The sequence below is a fragment of the Haliotis cracherodii genome, unplaced genomic scaffold (assembly GCF_022045235.1).
Source record: "Haliotis cracherodii isolate W230 unplaced genomic scaffold, xgHalCrac1.p SCAF_7, whole genome shotgun sequence".
Lineage (NCBI taxonomy): Eukaryota > Metazoa > Mollusca > Gastropoda > Lepetellida > Haliotidae > Haliotis > Haliotis cracherodii.
The window spans coordinates 4244061-4261564 of NW_027266330.1; the positions used below are offsets into that span (position 1 = coordinate 4244061).

Consider the following 17504-nt stretch of genomic DNA (forward strand, 5'->3'; position numbering starts at 1 on the left):
AAAGCGGCGTAAAACCACACTCACTCACTCATTGTATGAACTAGCATCAACAAGTATGTCAGCTCGGCGTCCACGACGTGGAGACACGCGCTAAGTACAACACGTCCCGTAGGCCAGCCCTGTGTCACGTGTGAGGACTGTTTGTTTGTTTGTTTGTTGTTTAACGCTGCACTCAGAGCGATAGGGGATAAATTCACAGCCAATTAAAGATCGTCACATTTGGATCCCGCGGATAACTCAGGTCCTGAATGTGGTGAGATATCAGTCATGCCTGTCCTTTTACACAGGTAATCACCTAGACATTGCACCAGGACGCCATTAACATCAAAATGGCGTCTGAATGGTCCTTTGGATATATGGATTTCAACAAAGTCTGTTACATAGATCAGAAGCCACGTATGAATAGGTACATGTACAGTCGACATGTCTTAAGTTGACATGCGCTTTATGAAAGTCAAGACACCAGAACCACTGTCACTATCACACAAGTTGGGATTCATCACAAAAAGCCGATACTTTGTCAAATGTACAAGGTCCTACGAATTGAGTATAAAAGGTTCCCGTTGCGCATGTCTGTTCAATCGGCTGTCCATTGACGCACCATGCGTATTTCGTACACGAGTCCCGCCAGGGAATGTAGGCGCCGTTGGTCTTCCCGTCACAGCTGAAGGGGTCGTTGTCCGCCGTTCCTGCACAGAGGGAAGAAAACTGTGAGCATCATGCACATTTAAGTACTGAATAATGTGAGTGAGTGAGTGAGTGAGTGAGTTGGGTTTAACGCCGCTTTTAACAATATTCCAGTTACATCGCGCTATTGAGTTATTATTATGCCAATATAATAATAATAATAATAATAATAATAATAATAATAATAATAATAATAATAATAATAATAATAAAATCATTATCATCATTAGTCATTACTACAAAATCATAGAAAAACACAATGCTTCTATTATATATCATTGTATCTCTTGACAGACATGACCTCAACTAACGGGAACTCAGTAATGAAAACAAATATTCATGCTAAAAACATTTGGCAAACTAATCCATGTCAAATTATATACATAAAAAGCATTTTACGTATTCTTCTGAAACGTAAGTACAGTGCAGTTGTAAACATGATCAGCGCTTTATTACACGTATGTACTATTGTATAAAACACATAGTATATATACATCTAATGTCCAGTGACAAGGCGCTGTCATTGGACCCTCCGTATTTCACTATAGGAGTGGAAGAGTAACTTCCCTTTATACACAAGGAGGGAGGACACGAGTCAGCATGTTCTCCTTGTATGTCCAGTCTTTAGCTCACGTTTCAACTGATTACATTCTAATAAGGTTAGTATGACTGCACACTATAATGTTTTAATGTCTATTCTAACATATCTAGATCTGTTCTGTGCTACACTAACAGTTAACCTATCGATCTATCTATATTACAGACAAATGGAAGAGAGCGACAGATTAAGAACAGATGAATTGCAGTCTACTGATTTAGCACTATCCATCGTTACTGGGAAAGATCACGAGTAACAGCGGCACTCTGGTCGTCTCAAAGATAAGAGAGTACTTGTTGGGTCAAAAGGGATTTATTTTCAATGGGCATTTTGACTATCATCTCCTGACACTGAACTGATCAGGCTCCATCTGCCACCAACTTGTCAGTCTTATAAATGACTTTTTTCATGATAAACGACTTTTCCTGAGTGCAAATGAGAGTATTCCCCATCACAGGCCTGGTGATGTCATTCCAGAAAGTATATGGGGTGAGTGAGTGAGTATGGTTTTACGCCGCTTTTAGCAATATTCCAGCAATATCACGGTAGGGGACACCAGAAATGGGCTTCACACATTGTACCCATGTCGGGAATCGAACCCGGGTCTTCGGCGTGACGAGCGAACGCTTTAACCACTAGGCTACCCAACTGCCTCCGGGGAAGTCTATGGTTGACACTGGTAGAGGGATATGCCGAATATGACCCGTCACTTGTCAACATAATGCATGATGCTGTACCATGGTATGATCTGTACGCGGAGTTCTCGGACCTACATACTGACAGGCATGAACTTTTGTAATTGATATTGTGTGATTGGCGGGATTGGTGTAAAAGCTGAACATGGTTACCATTTTCCGAAAACCTCATATCATCACTGAATTACATCCCTTTTTATGCAATGCATAATCTGTTTCCGCAGTTAATCGAGACTGGTTCTTCTGGCGTTGACTTTTTAAATTTGAGTGCATGACATGGCGGCGGCCGGAGACAGAAGGGGCTTTGCAAAGTGTACCCTCACAAAAGGAGAACCTTCATCTATATGCACCCTGAACACCATGTCCTCACCGCCCATGTGGATAATTAGCAGGATGTAACTTAAGGCAACGTAAGTACAGTCTAATAAGCTGGACAAAGATTGAGATCAGCGCGGCGAACAATACTCACGTGGTTATCCTGAAAGACAGCCAGAAGTGTTAATATCACATGTCAACATGTTTAAGTGCATCGTCTTAGCGTTCACTGATACCAAGAGACCCGGCACAGAGGGGTTAATTTGACAGACTCGAACACGTTCAAGTTTCATTGTAGAACCTATGTTATGTAGATCACTATACAGCTGACAATCCGCTGGTTTGATGGATAAACGGAACTTATTACTCTGGAAGGGACGTGATGCGAGTTTCTGTCAGCCCTATAGGCTAGGGAGAGGATGGTGACGTCATTATTCGCTTCATGAAAGGTTAGTATCATATATATCGAGCGACTTCCTGTGTTGAACACCAAAGTGTTAAATCTCATGGGTGTGGCCCGTTCAGGATAAGAGGACATGGGGACTTAGATCCATGAAGCGAATAAGAAATAACGTACCTCACTTTGTTAGTAACGCAAACGTTATACTATCTCACCTTGCATAAAATAATATTATTTTATTAGAAACGGGGTAATATGAAAGAAATAGTGACTTCCAAAGCTCCATTTCAATGCGTGCACCAACTCGCTACCCTCTACACTGAGGGTTCGAACATAGCATGTCGCTGCAGGGAGACTCCAAAACTCTCAATCCCGCATGCACAAACTGAAAGAAGTCTCATACGTTACCTTGGTTACTTGTATTTTCCACACACTGCCGTATGCCCTGATCAAAGCATAGCGTGCCCGGGCAGCTCTGGGTTAGCCGTGCGCCGGGTATACAGGTGATATATTTGTTACAGTCATAGGGATGAGTAACAAGAGAGTTAGCAGGGTAGGGATCGCACAAGTTAGCTGAAGCGAAATGGAGTTTACACGTTAAGAAGGAATATAACTAAAGGGAGATAACTACGAATGAGTTTACCCCAGATATGGTGACTATATTAGAAATATACTCACTGTGTTATACAGAATATATATTTTAAACAAATGCGTCCGATACATATACTATAAAAAAGTGCCAGTATAGATATACACGTGAATAGATGGTTAGTGTGCTGCTGTCAATGCAAATGCAATAGTGACCACATTCTGTGGTTGATAGCTAAAAACATGAATCAACTGATGTGAATCCAGAATGCGTATTATTCATTTACATCATTATTTTCATAATATAACTTATTGGTTTTTAATTCATTGTTCCATATATATATATGTTTTAGACCCTATTCGTATCATGTAATATTACAAATAATCCAAATTACATGATAATCAGATGAATATGAACATAAGTGTTAGACAGTTTTGCAAAATAATTATTTAGAAATTGTGCAAACATCTTTGAAATTTGTTGAAACATAATATCCCTGATATATATATAGATATACAAGTTACAGCAAGTTCCCGTCACCAAATGTGCGATCAGGAATATTATAGTTGAACACATTTCAAAGATGTTTGCACAATTTCCAAATAATTATTTTGCAAAACTGTATTTATATATGTCTTCCTGTTTCAAAATGTAAGTGAAAGATAACAAGCTTTCAATTAATGATTTACATTAATACAAAACTCGAATAAATCCAGTTATCAGGCAATGTACTGTAAGTGCAATATGTGCAATACTTACACGGAACGATCAACAATGTCTTAGAGGAAGACACGTCATCGGGATTAGAAGATTGGCATCGAACCTCGGTGCCATTAAAACTTGTATTAAACGTTGTTGTTAATGTGTGAGTGATGGTCTTTGTGCAATCCCCCGACGATTCTGCTCTGGTGTCATCGGGGAAGTCATAACGAAGGAAGGTTGTCTCCCCTGGTCGCTTGATAGCCCAGTAGAGGTCGCCATCTGTTGCTATGACGGTTGCCTCACAAGTCAGAGTTACTCTGGCGTTTTCTTGAATATCTCCTGGGTACGTCACAATCGGGGGCTGCGGGGGCACTGAAACAGTCGGATGTGTAGGTGATGTAAGTAGGGAGTACTTGTCGTGCAGGCGTATGCAAGCTGAGTATGTCATTCGCCGATTTGCTGATTGCTTGCCCAGTGCATACTGTTTGTTTGTTTGTTTGTTTGTTGGTTGGTCAACGCCGCACGTAGCAATATTCCAGCTATATGACGGCGGTCTGTAAATAATCGAGTCTTGACCAGACAATACAGTGATTGACATCATAAGCATCGATCCACGCAATTGGGATACGATGACAAGCATCAACCAAGTCAGCGAGCTTGACGTCCCGATCCGGTTATTCGCCTTTTTCGACAAGCATTGTCGACTTTTATGGCAAGCATGGGATGCTGAAGACCTATTCTACCCCGGATCGTCACCGGTGCACACTGAGCCTGTCATATCAGTAAGTTAATATTATTTCCTCGTGAAAGGACTGACCAAATGTTTTTTTGTTTGTTGTTTTTTTTTTGTTTTTTTTTTAAATCATTTCTTCCCAAATATATTTTTTCTAAGACTTTACCCAAAGAGAATTGTTGCTAGACACACTAGTCGTACTGAAAAAATGTGTTCTGGCAAATATTCGGCTCCACCTTTCCGAGAAGTAAAGCTTTGTCTTTCAGCAGCTACTGGCATACACACTCGCCTCGTTCCAAGACGCCAAGGAATCACTCAGATGTCGCTCTTAACTTTGAAGACTGTAATTTGGAGTTTCGACTATCAATGTAGGCATTAATGTTTTAATCCGTTCTGATGATGCTTCAACCGACAATGCACTACATTTGCTCCACTATCAAGCAACAGACTTCCAATACACACATCTCTGAGGACATCCAATACACACCGCTCTGAGGACATGCAATTCACGTATATATGACATTCAACGTGGTCATGATCACGATTAACTTTCAATATTTGTGGATCAAATATGACTAATAAAACATTCATCATCAACCTAGGTATTGAAAGTGGTCTAAATGGCATTGTATGTTCATAGCTTTCGACCATAGGAGCCGTGCCAATCCACAATCTACACTTGTCAGAGGGGTACGTACACATCTAGACTATAAGTACGTGATCTAGACTACCAGTTGTCGGACTCTCATTTTGTGGAAGCCTCGGTGGCTGAGTGAGTAAGCTGACTTTGTGTGCTGGCGAATAGGTGCCTCACTCTGGCGGTCTTGGTTCGAATCCCGGATGTATTTTTCCCTATAAACATTGGACATCTAGTACTTACAAGTGACCTTCAGCCTCCCGAAGTCGTTTATACTGGCTGTAGCGAAATTAGCAGCACAGAGATAGGTCGTGTCCTGCTGGCAGGTGATGTTGTCAAATGTGATGATGAATGTGGTGGTGTTGGTGTCGTTGTACCGACTGGAGGAGAGGCCTTGACTCAGGAAGACGTTGTTGTTGCCGTCAGAGGTGAAACCAGCAATGGCACGGAACTGTCCTTGGAAAAACTGGAAGAACCCTACCAAACTCCACCCTTCGCCTTCCAGGGTGCAGGACACTGAAGTCTCCGTGTGGAGCAGAGCAGGCGGGTTGTCCATCGTGATCACTACAAACACAGCATTGTCACTTACATGCATCGATAATACACACTCCTACCTATGATGTTTAACGTAAACCAACCGGGGATTCTAGGGAGAGAAGGTCTCCTGCTATCCATGCTTGTTTGATTGTGTGTTTGTTGTTTAACGTCGCACTGAGCAATATGCCAGCTATATGACCACGGTCTGTACATAATCGAGTCTGGACTGTCCAGTGATTGGCATCATGAGCATCGATCCACGCAATTGGGAAATGATGACATGCATCAACCAAGTCAGTGAGCCTGACGACCCGATCCCGTTAGTCGCCTCTTACGACAAGCATAGTCGCCTTTTTAACTAACTCATTACTCATGACGCGTGCTCCAGATAGGGCGGGACATGATTGCCCTTTTCGCTAACATCTTGTGTCGTCACTGGTTCTCAGTGATTTATTCATAATAGTTTCAAGGCATTTCGACCCTTTTCACCCAATGGATTCCGCCTAGGCGGATAATCAACACTGGTTATTCTCGGGCGTTGACTTTTAAATATTTACAGCCCGCCATCATACAGCTTGAATATCGGTGAGTGCGGCGTAAAAATAATATTTATAAGCCCAAACCAACACATAAACCAAACACCTTCTGATTCTAAATTTGACATACTGTATGTCATGTCGCCACATCGACAACTGTATACTGTTATTCTAACACAGAGGGGATGTAAAACTTTGGAACTGTTTGAACTAGTGTATACATAAACAGGCATGTCTGTCCCTGCAGAACTCACCCGGCGCTCGAGTAGTTGTTGTAGTCGTTGTTGGACTTGTCGTGGCCGTTGTTGTTGTCGGTGTAGTTGGTATGACTGCTGAGGAGGCTTCTAAACATCAGTAACATCAGTTTAGTGATAATCCATTTATCTGATGCGGACCGACAGAGTGATATGTGTTTTTTCCAACATAGATTTTTATAATTTTCTTGAACATTTGATTTCTCAAAATTTTAACAGATTAGTCCAATGAAATAAATAAATAAAAAATCGACATAAATCGATTACGATTGTCCTTATCTGTGAACAATTAAACATTACGGATGCATATCCTGTTTGAGAACCATGTACAATTTAAGTACATTATCAAAGACGTACTCACCTACAGCCTGAGTAGATGAAGGAGCGACTGTAGCTGTTGTCAACGACGCTTGCATGCCCCCACCTGTAGTAAGTCCTACAATAGACGCTGCTGCAGTTGAAGGAAGTATACCTGTCGATGCTGAAGTTGACAACCCGTCAGTTGCCAAACTGCTGTCTGATGACACAGATGGGATGACAGTGTTGGTGCTATCTGCTGCAGGAGAGGTGGTAGCATCCACAAATCCACTCGTGGACGTCATCACCATGCTGTTAACAACTGTGCCACCTCCCAGGCCAGAAGCCATGCTGGCACTTACAGACATGTCTGTGGCCAACGTTGCAGCTCCAGATCCACCAAGAGAAGCCGTTCCTGTAGATGCTCCAGCTGATCCGTCCATGCCGTTGACCGCTGTAGCGAGAGTAGATGATGCATCCATCGTGATGAACTGGGTATCCCCAGACGTCGTAGAAGCCATGCCACCATCCACCATGCTTGTCTGTGCGTCTCCAGTAACCATAGTAACCACACTCACACTCTGGCTGTTGAATGGCGTGCTAGTACTGGCAGTCGCACCTGTCAAGCCTGTTTGTGCGTCTACAGTTGCCATGCTTCCGTCCATGCTGCTGAATGCTGTATTTGAAGCATGTATCATGCTTGCCTGTGCGTCTCCGGTAACCATAGTAACCATGCTTCCATCCATGCTGTTGTATGGTGTAGATATAGTAGCAGAAGCACCTAACATGCTTGTATGTGCGTTACCGGTAGCCATAGTAACCATGCTGTCATCCATGCTACTTACTGCCAACCCAATTGTCTGTGATATGACAACCGCGCTTGTTTGTACACTGCTAGAAACCATGCTTGCATGCAGGCTGTTCGGGACACTGGTTGACGTAAGCAAACTAAGACCTGACATGCTTGGTAACACACTACCTGTCGCCATGCTATTTACAGACATCACGAACACAGAACTGACAATATCTGTAGCCGATATGCTGGACAGGCTTGCACCGACACTAGAATGCATGCTGTGGTTGATGTTGCTGTCTAACGTCTGCCCATCTGAGTGTGTTGCCACAGACGGTGTGCCCACTACGCCGGAGCTTGACACAATATTCGTGTCTACCACTACATTGCTCGACCTTAAGTTCATGCTATCTAACAATTCACTGCTCGACACTAAGTTCATGCTGTCTAACACATTACTGCTCGACACTAAGTTCATGCTGTCTAACACAATACTGCTCGACACAAAGTTCATGCTGTCTAACACATTACTGCTCGACGCTAAGTTCATGCTGCCTAACACATTACTGCTCGACACAAAGTTCATGCTGTCTAACACATTACTACCACCGAGACCTGTTGACAAGCTTGTATCACTGACATGTACATCATACATAGACACGGTATTTGTAGATACTGTTGTGTGTGTAGAATGGGTATTGGAATCTGTGAGTGTTGGATTTGTCATGATTGCGCCATCTGTATTAATGCCGGTACTTCCAGTAAACGCTTGACTTGATGTCATTAAAGAATCAAGCACGCCATTACTCAAAGCACTGTTCACAACTGACCCTGTCTGAAGACGTGCTGATGCGGTCTGCATGTTGCTGAAACCGTTCTGAGAACCCACCCTACTTGTTACAACTTCGCCATCAGAGCCCACCAGGAGAGTAACCGATGCGCTGCCATAAACCGAGGACATCATAGCCTGGCCACTACCGTGCAGTGTAGATGGTTGCAATACGACACTGTTGCCATCCATACTGCTACTAACGAGATTCAGAGTACCTCCCTGCCCATTGTTTCCACTGTTGAGTAAGGACATCTCCCCCGCAGTATTAAACACAGCAGATGATGATACTAATCCGCCAACGGTCTCTAGAGAACTCAGTATACTAGCTGTGTCTTGAGCACCTGCTGTTGGTGTGTGTGTATACTCGTCTGTTCCACTGGGTGAGAATGATGCACCAACATTACCTGTTTGCGAATCCAGCCCACCAATAGCACTTACGGAAGCTGTTTGAGATATGACACTGTTGCGCTGACTAGACACTGAAGCAGTATTTACACTAGAGGAAGCAGAAAGGCTTGCGTCACCCGGAGTAGATGGACTAGCTGAAGCAAATGCAGATGTGGCCCTGAGAGTCATTGTTTGCAGTGGAGTATTGGTAGATGAGAGGGGGCCATCAGTTAAGGAGGTCTCAGCATTTGGACTGATGGAAGCTGAATCACCATAGACACTAGAAGCTGATGCAACGATACTTTCCGTTCCGCCAAGCGAGGGAGAATGTGTAGCTGCTGCAGCTGTGTTTAGGCTATTTGAGACAAGCATGTTAGATGCAGAACCGTACAGGTCTGAAGCAACAGTCCTTGTTCCACTATCTGATCCCGAGCTAACACCATCGGACCCTGAACCCACACTTCCTTCTACAGTACCTGGCGTAAAAACAAAAGCTGTTAACGTGTTGTCAAAAACAGACAATGTTTGCTCAGGGGAGATATACGAGTCAGGAAGGGAGGTAAGCGCTGTTGGATATATATTTCCATCACCACTCTCTCTAATGAGACCATCACTTGCTCTGGACGAGACGACGCTAGCACCATCAAACAAGCCGGTTGTTGACATTAGTGTGGTGGCTGACATACTTCCCCCACTACCTGAACTACTAGCAGCTGCCACAGAACCATGGGTTCCACCTAACCCAGCATTGGCAGCGCCTAGAGTATTTGAAGGTGCCAAGGTGGCTGTTCCACCCGACACACCTGTTTCACTACCACCAGCGCCAGAACCACTTGATCCACCTAAAGTAGAACTTGCATCACCGCCTAGAGTATTTGAAGGTGCCAAGGTGGCTGTTCCACCCGACACACCTGTTCCACTACCACCAGCGCTAGAACCACTTGATCCACCTAAAGTAGAACTTGCATCACCGCCTAGAGTATTTGAAGGTGCCAAGGTGGCTGTTCCACCTGACACACCTGTTCCACTACCACCAGCGCTAGAACCACCGGATGCACCTAAAGTAGAACTTGCATCACCGCCTAGAGTATTTGAAGGTACCAAGGTGGCTGTTCCACCCGACACACCTGTTCCACTACCACCAGCACTAGAACCACTTGATCCACCTAAAGTAGAACTTGCATCACCGCCTAGAGTATTTGAAGGTGCCAAGGTGGCTGTTCCACCCGACACACCTGTTCCACTACCACCAGCGCTAGAACCACCTAATCCACCTGAAGTAGAACTTGCATCACCGCCTAGAGTATTTGAAGGTGTCACGGTGGCTGTTCCACCCGACACACCTGTTCCACTACCACCAACGCTAGAACCACCTAATCCACCTAAAGTAGAACTTGCATCACCGCCTAGAGTATTTGAAGGTGCCAAGGTGGCTGTTCCACCCGACACACCTGTTCCACTACCACCAACGCTAGAACCACCTAATCCACCTGAAGTAGAACTTGCATCACCGCCTAGAGTATTTGAAGGTGTCACGGAGGCTGTTCCACCCGACACACCTGTTCCACTACCACCAACGCTAGAACCACTTGATCCACCTAAAGTAGAACTTGCATCACCGCCTACAGTCTTTGAAGGTGCCAAGGTGGCTGTTCCACCCGACACACCTGTTCCACTACCACCAGCGCTAGAACCACCTAATCCACCTAAAGTAGAACTTGCATCACCGCCTAGAGTATTTGAAGGTGTCACGGTGGCTGTTCCACCCGACACACCTGTTCCACTACCACCAACGCTAGAACCACTTGATCCACCTAAAGTAGAACTTGCATCACCGCCTAGAGTATTTGAAGGTGCCAAGGTGGCTGTTCCACCCGACACACCTGTTCCACTACCACCAACGCTAGAACCACCTAATCCACCTGAAGTAGAACTTGCATCACCGCCTAGAGTATTTGAAGGTGTCACGGAGACTGTTCCACCCGACACACCTGTTCCACTACCACCAACGCTAGAACCACCTAATCCACCTAAAGTAGAACTTGCATCACCGCCTAGAGTATTTGAAGGTGCCAAGGTGGCTGTTCCACCTGACACACCTGTTCCACTACCACCAACGCTAGAACCACTTGATCCACCTAAAGTAGAACTTGCATCACCGCCTAGAGTATTTGAAGGTGCCAAGGTGGCTGTTCCACCCGACACACCTGTTCCACTACCACCAACGCTAGAACCACCTAATCCACCTGAAGTTGAACTTGCATCACCGCCTAGAGTATTTGAAGGTGTCACGGTGGCTGTTCCACCCGACACACCTGTTCCACTACCACCAATGCTAGAACCACCTAATCCACCTAAAGTAGAACTTGCATCACCGCCTACAGTCTTTGAAGGTGCCAAGGTGGCTGTTCCACCCGACAAACCCGTTCCACTACCACCAGCGCTAGAACCACTTGATCCACCTAAAGTAGAACTTGCATCACCGCCTACAGTATTTGAAGGTGCCAAGGTGGCTGTTCCACCCGACACACCTGTTCCACCACTTCCAGCGCTAGAACCACTTGATCCACCTGAAGTAGAACTTGCATCACTGCCTAGAGTATTTGAAGGTGCCAAGGTGGCTGTTCCACCTGACACACCTGTTCCACCACTTCCAGCGCTAGAACCACTTGATCCACCTAAAGTAGAACTTGCATCACCGCCTACAGTATTTGAAGGTGCCAAGGTGGCTGTTCCACCCGACACACCTGTTCCACTACCACCAGCGCTAGAACCACTTGATCCACCTAAAGTAGAACTAGCATCACCGCCTACAGTATTTGAAGGTGCCAAATTGACTGTTCCACCCAACACACCTGTTCCACTACCACCAGCGCTAGAACCACTTGATCCACCTAAAGTAGAACTTGCATCACCGCCTAGAGTATTTGAAGGTGCCAAGGTGGCTGTTCCACCCGACACACCTGTTCCACCAACACCAGCGCTAGAACCACTTGATCCACCTAAAGTAGAACTTGCATCACCGCCTAGAGTATTTGAAGGTGCCAAGGTGGCTGTTCCACCTGACACACCTGTTCCACTACCACCAACGCTAGAACCACTTGATCCACCTAAAGTAGAACTTGCATCACCGCCTAGAGTATTTGAAGGTGCCAAGGTGGCTGTTCCACCCGACACACCTGTTCCACTACCACCAACGCTAGAACCACCTAATCCACCTGAAGTTGAACTTGCATCACCGCCTAGAGTATTTGAAGGTGTCACGGTGGCTGTTCCACCCGACACACCTGTTCCACTACCACCAATGCTAGAACCACCTAATCCACCTAAAGTAGAACTTGCATCACCGCCTACAGTCTTTGAAGGTGCCAAGGTGGCTGTTCCACCCGACACACCTGTTCCACCACTTCCAGCGCTAGAACCACTTGATCCACCTGAAGTAGAACTTGCATCACCGCCTAGAGTATTTGAAGGTGCCAAGGTGGCTGTTCCACCCGACACACCTGTTCCACCACTTCCAGCGCTAGAACCACCTGATCCACCTAAAGTAGAACTTGCATCACCGTCTAGAGTATTTGAAGGTGCCAAGGTGGCTGTTCCACCCGACACACCTGTTCCACTACCACCAGCGCTAGAACCACTTGATCCACCTAAAGTAGAACTTGCATCACCGCCTAGAGTATTTGAAGGTGCCAAGGTGGCTGTTCCACCCGACACACCTGTTCCACCAACACCAGCGCTAGAACCACTTGATCCACCTAAAGTAGAACTTGCATCACCGCCTAGAGTATTTGAAGGTGCCAATGTGGCTGTTCCACCCGACACACCTGTTCCACTACCACCAGCGCTAGAACCACTTGATCCACCTAAAGTAGAACTTGCATCACCGCCTAGAGTATTTGAAGGTGCCAAGGTGGCTGTTCCACCCGACACACCTGTTCCACCACTACCAGCGCTAGAACCACTTGATCCACCTAAAGTAGAACTTGCATCACCGCCTAGAGTATTTGAAGGTGCCAAGGTGGCTGTTCCACCTGACACACCTGTTCCACCACCACCAGCGCCAGAACCACTTGATCCACCTAAAGTAGAACTTGCATCACCGCCTAGAGTATTTGAAGGTGTCACGGTGGCTGTTCCACCCGACACACCTGTTCCACTACCACCAGCGCTAGAACCACCTAATCCACCTAAAGCAGAACTTGCATCACTGCCTACAGTCTTTGAAGGTGCCAAGGTGGCTGTTCCACCCGACACACCTGTTCCACTACCACCAGCGCTAGAACCACTTGATCCACCTGAAGTAGAACTTGCATCACCGCCTAGAGTCTTTGAAGGTGCCAAGGTGGCTGTTCCACCCGACACACCTGTTCCACCACTCCCAGCGCTAGAACCACTTGATCCACCTAAAGTAGAACTTGCATCACCGCCTACAGTATTTGAAGGTGCCAAGGTGGCTGTTCCACCCGACACACCTGTTCCACTACCACCAGCGCTAGAACCATTTGATCCACCTAAAGTAGAACTTGCATCACCGCCTAGAGTATTTGAAGGTACCAAGGTGGCTGTTCCACCCGACACACCTGTTCCACTACCACCAGCGCTAGAACCACTTGATCCACCTAAAGTAGAACTTGCATCACCACCTAGAGTATTTGAATGTGCCAAGGTGGCTGTTCCACCCAACACACCTGTTCCACTACCACCAGCGCTAGAACCACCCGATCCACCTAAAGTAGAACTTGCATCACCGCCTAGAGTATTTGAAGGTGTCAAGGTGGCTGTTCCACCCGACACACCTGTTCCACTACCACCAGCGCTAGAACCACTTGATCCACCTAAAGTAGAACTTGCATCACCGCCTAGAGTATTTGAAGGTGCCAAGGTGGCTGTTCCACCCGACACACCTGTTCCACTACCACCAGCGTTAGAACCACCTGTTCCACCGAAAGTAGAACTTACATCAACGCCTAGAGTATTAGAAGGTGCCAAGGTGGCTGTTCCACCTGACACACCTGTTCCAGTACCACCAGCGTTAGAACCACCTAATCCACCTAAAGTAGAACTTGCATCACCGCCTACAGTATTTGAAGGTGCCAAGGTGGCTGTTCCACCCGACACACCTGTTCCACTACCACCAGCGCTAGATCCACCCGATCCACCTAAAGTAGAACTTGCAACACCGCCTGGAGTATTTGAAGGTGCCAAGGTGGCTGTTCCACCCGACACACCTGTTCCACTACCACCAACGCTAGAACCACCTAACCCACCAACACTTGCGCTAGAACCACTTGATCCACCTAAAACAGTACTTGCATCACCCCCAAAGCCTGGAGTATTTGAGGGAACCACGGTGGCTGTTCCGCCTCGTCCACTTTCACCAGCACTAGACCCAGGCCCAATACTGACGTCAGAGCTTGGAGGTAGAGAGGAGGTAAGTGGGAGGTTAGAAAGAGTCACGGGGTGAGTCACGGGGTGAGTCACGGGGTGAGTCACGGTGAGTAGAGTATTATTCATCAGAGGCGTTATCGTTGCAGTGGTTGACTTAAGGTTGTGTAGGGTTAGGGAACTTGGTGTGCTGTGTGAGGACTGTGAGGGACTCATATGTGATATGCTGTATGTGCCACCATTCATCAAGGATGCAGATTGCTGTGTCAGTGATATGTTGGAACTCATTTGCGAATCTAAACTAGGTGACTGATATATATTTGTTAAAGAACTAGCTAAAGTATTCCTACCAGATAGTTGGTCAGTCGAGGGTTGACCAGTACCAGTGACCACTGGATTGTGTATAGGTGATGTAGATAAGACATTTACGCTAGACACCGGAGGGGTTGCATCCACCCCAGATGTTACTGACACGGATGAGGATGCAAAGGAAGTCATTTGGTCCATGTTGGAAGACGCGGGTGATATGGACAATCCGGTCCCGTCAACAATATGTCCGATGCTCGAGTCGCCTTGTGTCGATGGAAGAACAGTGGGTGTTCCTGTTGCCATGACTACTGTATTTGTAGTCGTGGTTCCATCAGAAGAGTGAGCCCCTCCTCCCAGGGGATTCCCCAGACGTCCCGACACAGCACCTGGAGACAGGGAAGATGTAGTGTACGGCAGTTAGCAGTCATCATGTGCTGTATCTGACAATATGGTTTCGGTAAACTTTGCTTGGTTTTTTTCAGAGCCGCACTCAGCAATGGTCCAGCTATATGACGGTGCCTGGACCAGACAATCCAGTGATTGACATGAGCATCGATCTATGGAATCAACCAGGTCAGCGAGCCTGATTAAACGATTGTGGGCTTCAAGCCACTGACGTTTGTATCTTGAACAGATAACCAAAATGGTCTGGGTGCAATGATATGTCTCGTAAAGTAACAATAAATGGCAATTCCCCATTTAGTACTATATATAAAGCGTGGAAAAATATATATTGCATAATAAATATATATCTTACCCTTCATCCCTAAAACTTCGTCAAAGGATTTGTTTGGTTTGTTTGTTGTTTAACACCGCACTAAGCAATATTTGAGTTGCATGGACCAGACAATCCAGTGATTGACATCGTGAGCATCGATCAAAGCAATCGGGATACGATGACATCTATCAACTAAGTCAGCCAGCCTGACCACCCGATCCCGTTAGTCGCATTTTACGGCAAGCATTGGTTACTAAAGACCTATTCTACCCCGGATCTTCACGGGTGTCGTTGAAGGATATTTTGAAAATGATTTTCTTTATTAAGCAAACGCCAACAGATGTTCCTCTTACCGTTGGGCTGGCCGATGATGCTCCACAGAGTAGCGACAGTGATGATCACTATCACCCCGAGCAGCAGCAGCAGCAGCAGCACAAGGAAGATGGTGTTCCGTCGTCGTGTGCTCCTCTTGTCCTTGTACGACTGTAAGGAGTCGTCGCTGGTGCTGTTGAAGTAGGGCTTCAGCTCTTCCTTGTAGGGGTCGCTGAGGCTGATGTCGCGGCTGCTGAGGGCCTTGCCGTCGAGGTTGGAGGACGTGAAGAACCCACTCTGGTTGGGCTGGCCGGCATAGCGTACCGCCGGCTGGAACACGGACGTAAGTCATAGTGTGCTTGCTGATCATTTGTTGTTTGTTTGTTGTTTAACGCTGCGATAACCCATCTATATGACGACGGTCTGTAAATATTCCAGTCTGGACCAGATAATCTAGAGACTGATATTATGAGCCGTCGGGACATAACGTCAGGCAATCAACTACGTCACCGAGTCTATGAAGTCGCTTCTCACGACCAGCAGCGCTTACAGCGGCAAACGTGCGTGTTGAGAAAGACACACAGGCTCAACGGCTTAGTTTTCAAAATAAAAAACACAGGTCTGGAATAAGAAACTAATTAAATCTTTAGTAACGCATTTTCGTCAAATTCTCTACCTGTATGTTGGTACTCCTTCTCCCACCCCTGTGTCAAAGTCCCTTTCTCCCCTCACCACCCAAACGTCCCCCACTCCCCAACACACGCGCCACCTCCTCTCCTATCTCCCATACCTTATTTCAGTAAGGCTATGTTCATGGTCATTGTGTTTCGTTTATTCGTCCTATATTCTTGTCTTCCCGTCTACTGGCCAAACCTCTGAGTAAATGAGTTCATGGGTTCTTCAAGTAGAATTTAGTTTATAAGTTGTAAATCTTAACAACGTGCAAATAATATTGCTAATGATGATAATACTAATTATGATGATGATGATTATGACGACGACGATAATGATGATGATGTATTTATATAACGCCTAAATCCAACATTTACTTGTTATGTATGTACATCTTTAACAAAATAAATCGTTGTGGTATCATATCCATCTTGGCGCGTCGCAATGGTGGAAACATTGTGTGTGCAGAAATCTATGATTGTGGGTTCGAATCCCGCTCGCTCCAATTATGTTTCTAGGTTTGTCGGCACCATTCCCGTGCTCGTGGGTTTCACCAAAGTGGTAAACGTTTGAGACCTGCATCACTTCGGCCTTTCCTCTCACATTAAACTGACACGCCGTGAAATACTATTAAAGCAACGTGGAGCCTACTCACTCAACTCATAGTCATCTAAAACACTGCTCAGAAACGTGAATCCTCCGCTAGATAGCAGCGGGCACGGGTGGCCCAGTCGTCTAAGGCGACCCGATTCGTTGTGCAGAGTTGCGTACCCTGGGCACGCCAGAAACCTATGATTGTGGGTTCGAATCCCGGTTCGCCCCGATTATGTTTCGAGGTTTGTCAGCACCATACCCGTGCTCGTGGTTTTCACCGAAGTGGTAAACGTCTGAGACCTGCATCACTTCGGGCTTTCCTCCCACATTAAGCTGACACGCCGTGATATAACTGTAATACTGTTAAAAGCGGCGTAAAACCCAACTCACTCACTCACTCAAAATCCATCCCTTCTCCAAACTCAGTCATAACAATTATTGAAAATAATGTCACGTTACCTATGAAAACACCTCTTTACCTCTTTCCCATCGCCATGCAGTCGATTCAGCTCAACGATT

At 46.0% G+C, this 17504-nt stretch overlaps 2 protein-coding genes across 2 annotated transcripts; one reads left to right on the plus strand and one right to left on the minus strand.

Moving 5' to 3' along the window:
• Positions 1-480: 480 nt before the first annotated feature.
• LOC139448238 (uncharacterized) lies at positions 481-8428 on the minus strand. The gene is made up of 6 exons (XM_071229758.1): positions 7045-8428; positions 6684-6773; positions 5600-5920; positions 4044-4358; positions 3104-3268; positions 481-689 (listed from the first exon to the last, which is right to left on the minus strand). Exons 1-6 carry the CDS (start codon positions 8426-8428, stop codon positions 481-483), a joined length of 2484 nt encoding a protein of 827 aa, XP_071085859.1.
• Positions 8429-9593: 1165 nt separating this feature from the next.
• LOC139447974 (proline-rich protein 36-like) lies at positions 9594-15096 on the plus strand. Its single transcript, XM_071229475.1, has 2 exons — positions 9594-14426; positions 15010-15096. The coding sequence occupies exons 1-2, from the start codon at positions 9594-9596 to the stop codon at positions 15094-15096; spliced, it is 4920 nt and encodes a 1639-aa protein (XP_071085576.1).
• Positions 15097-17504: the final 2408 nt, after the last annotated feature.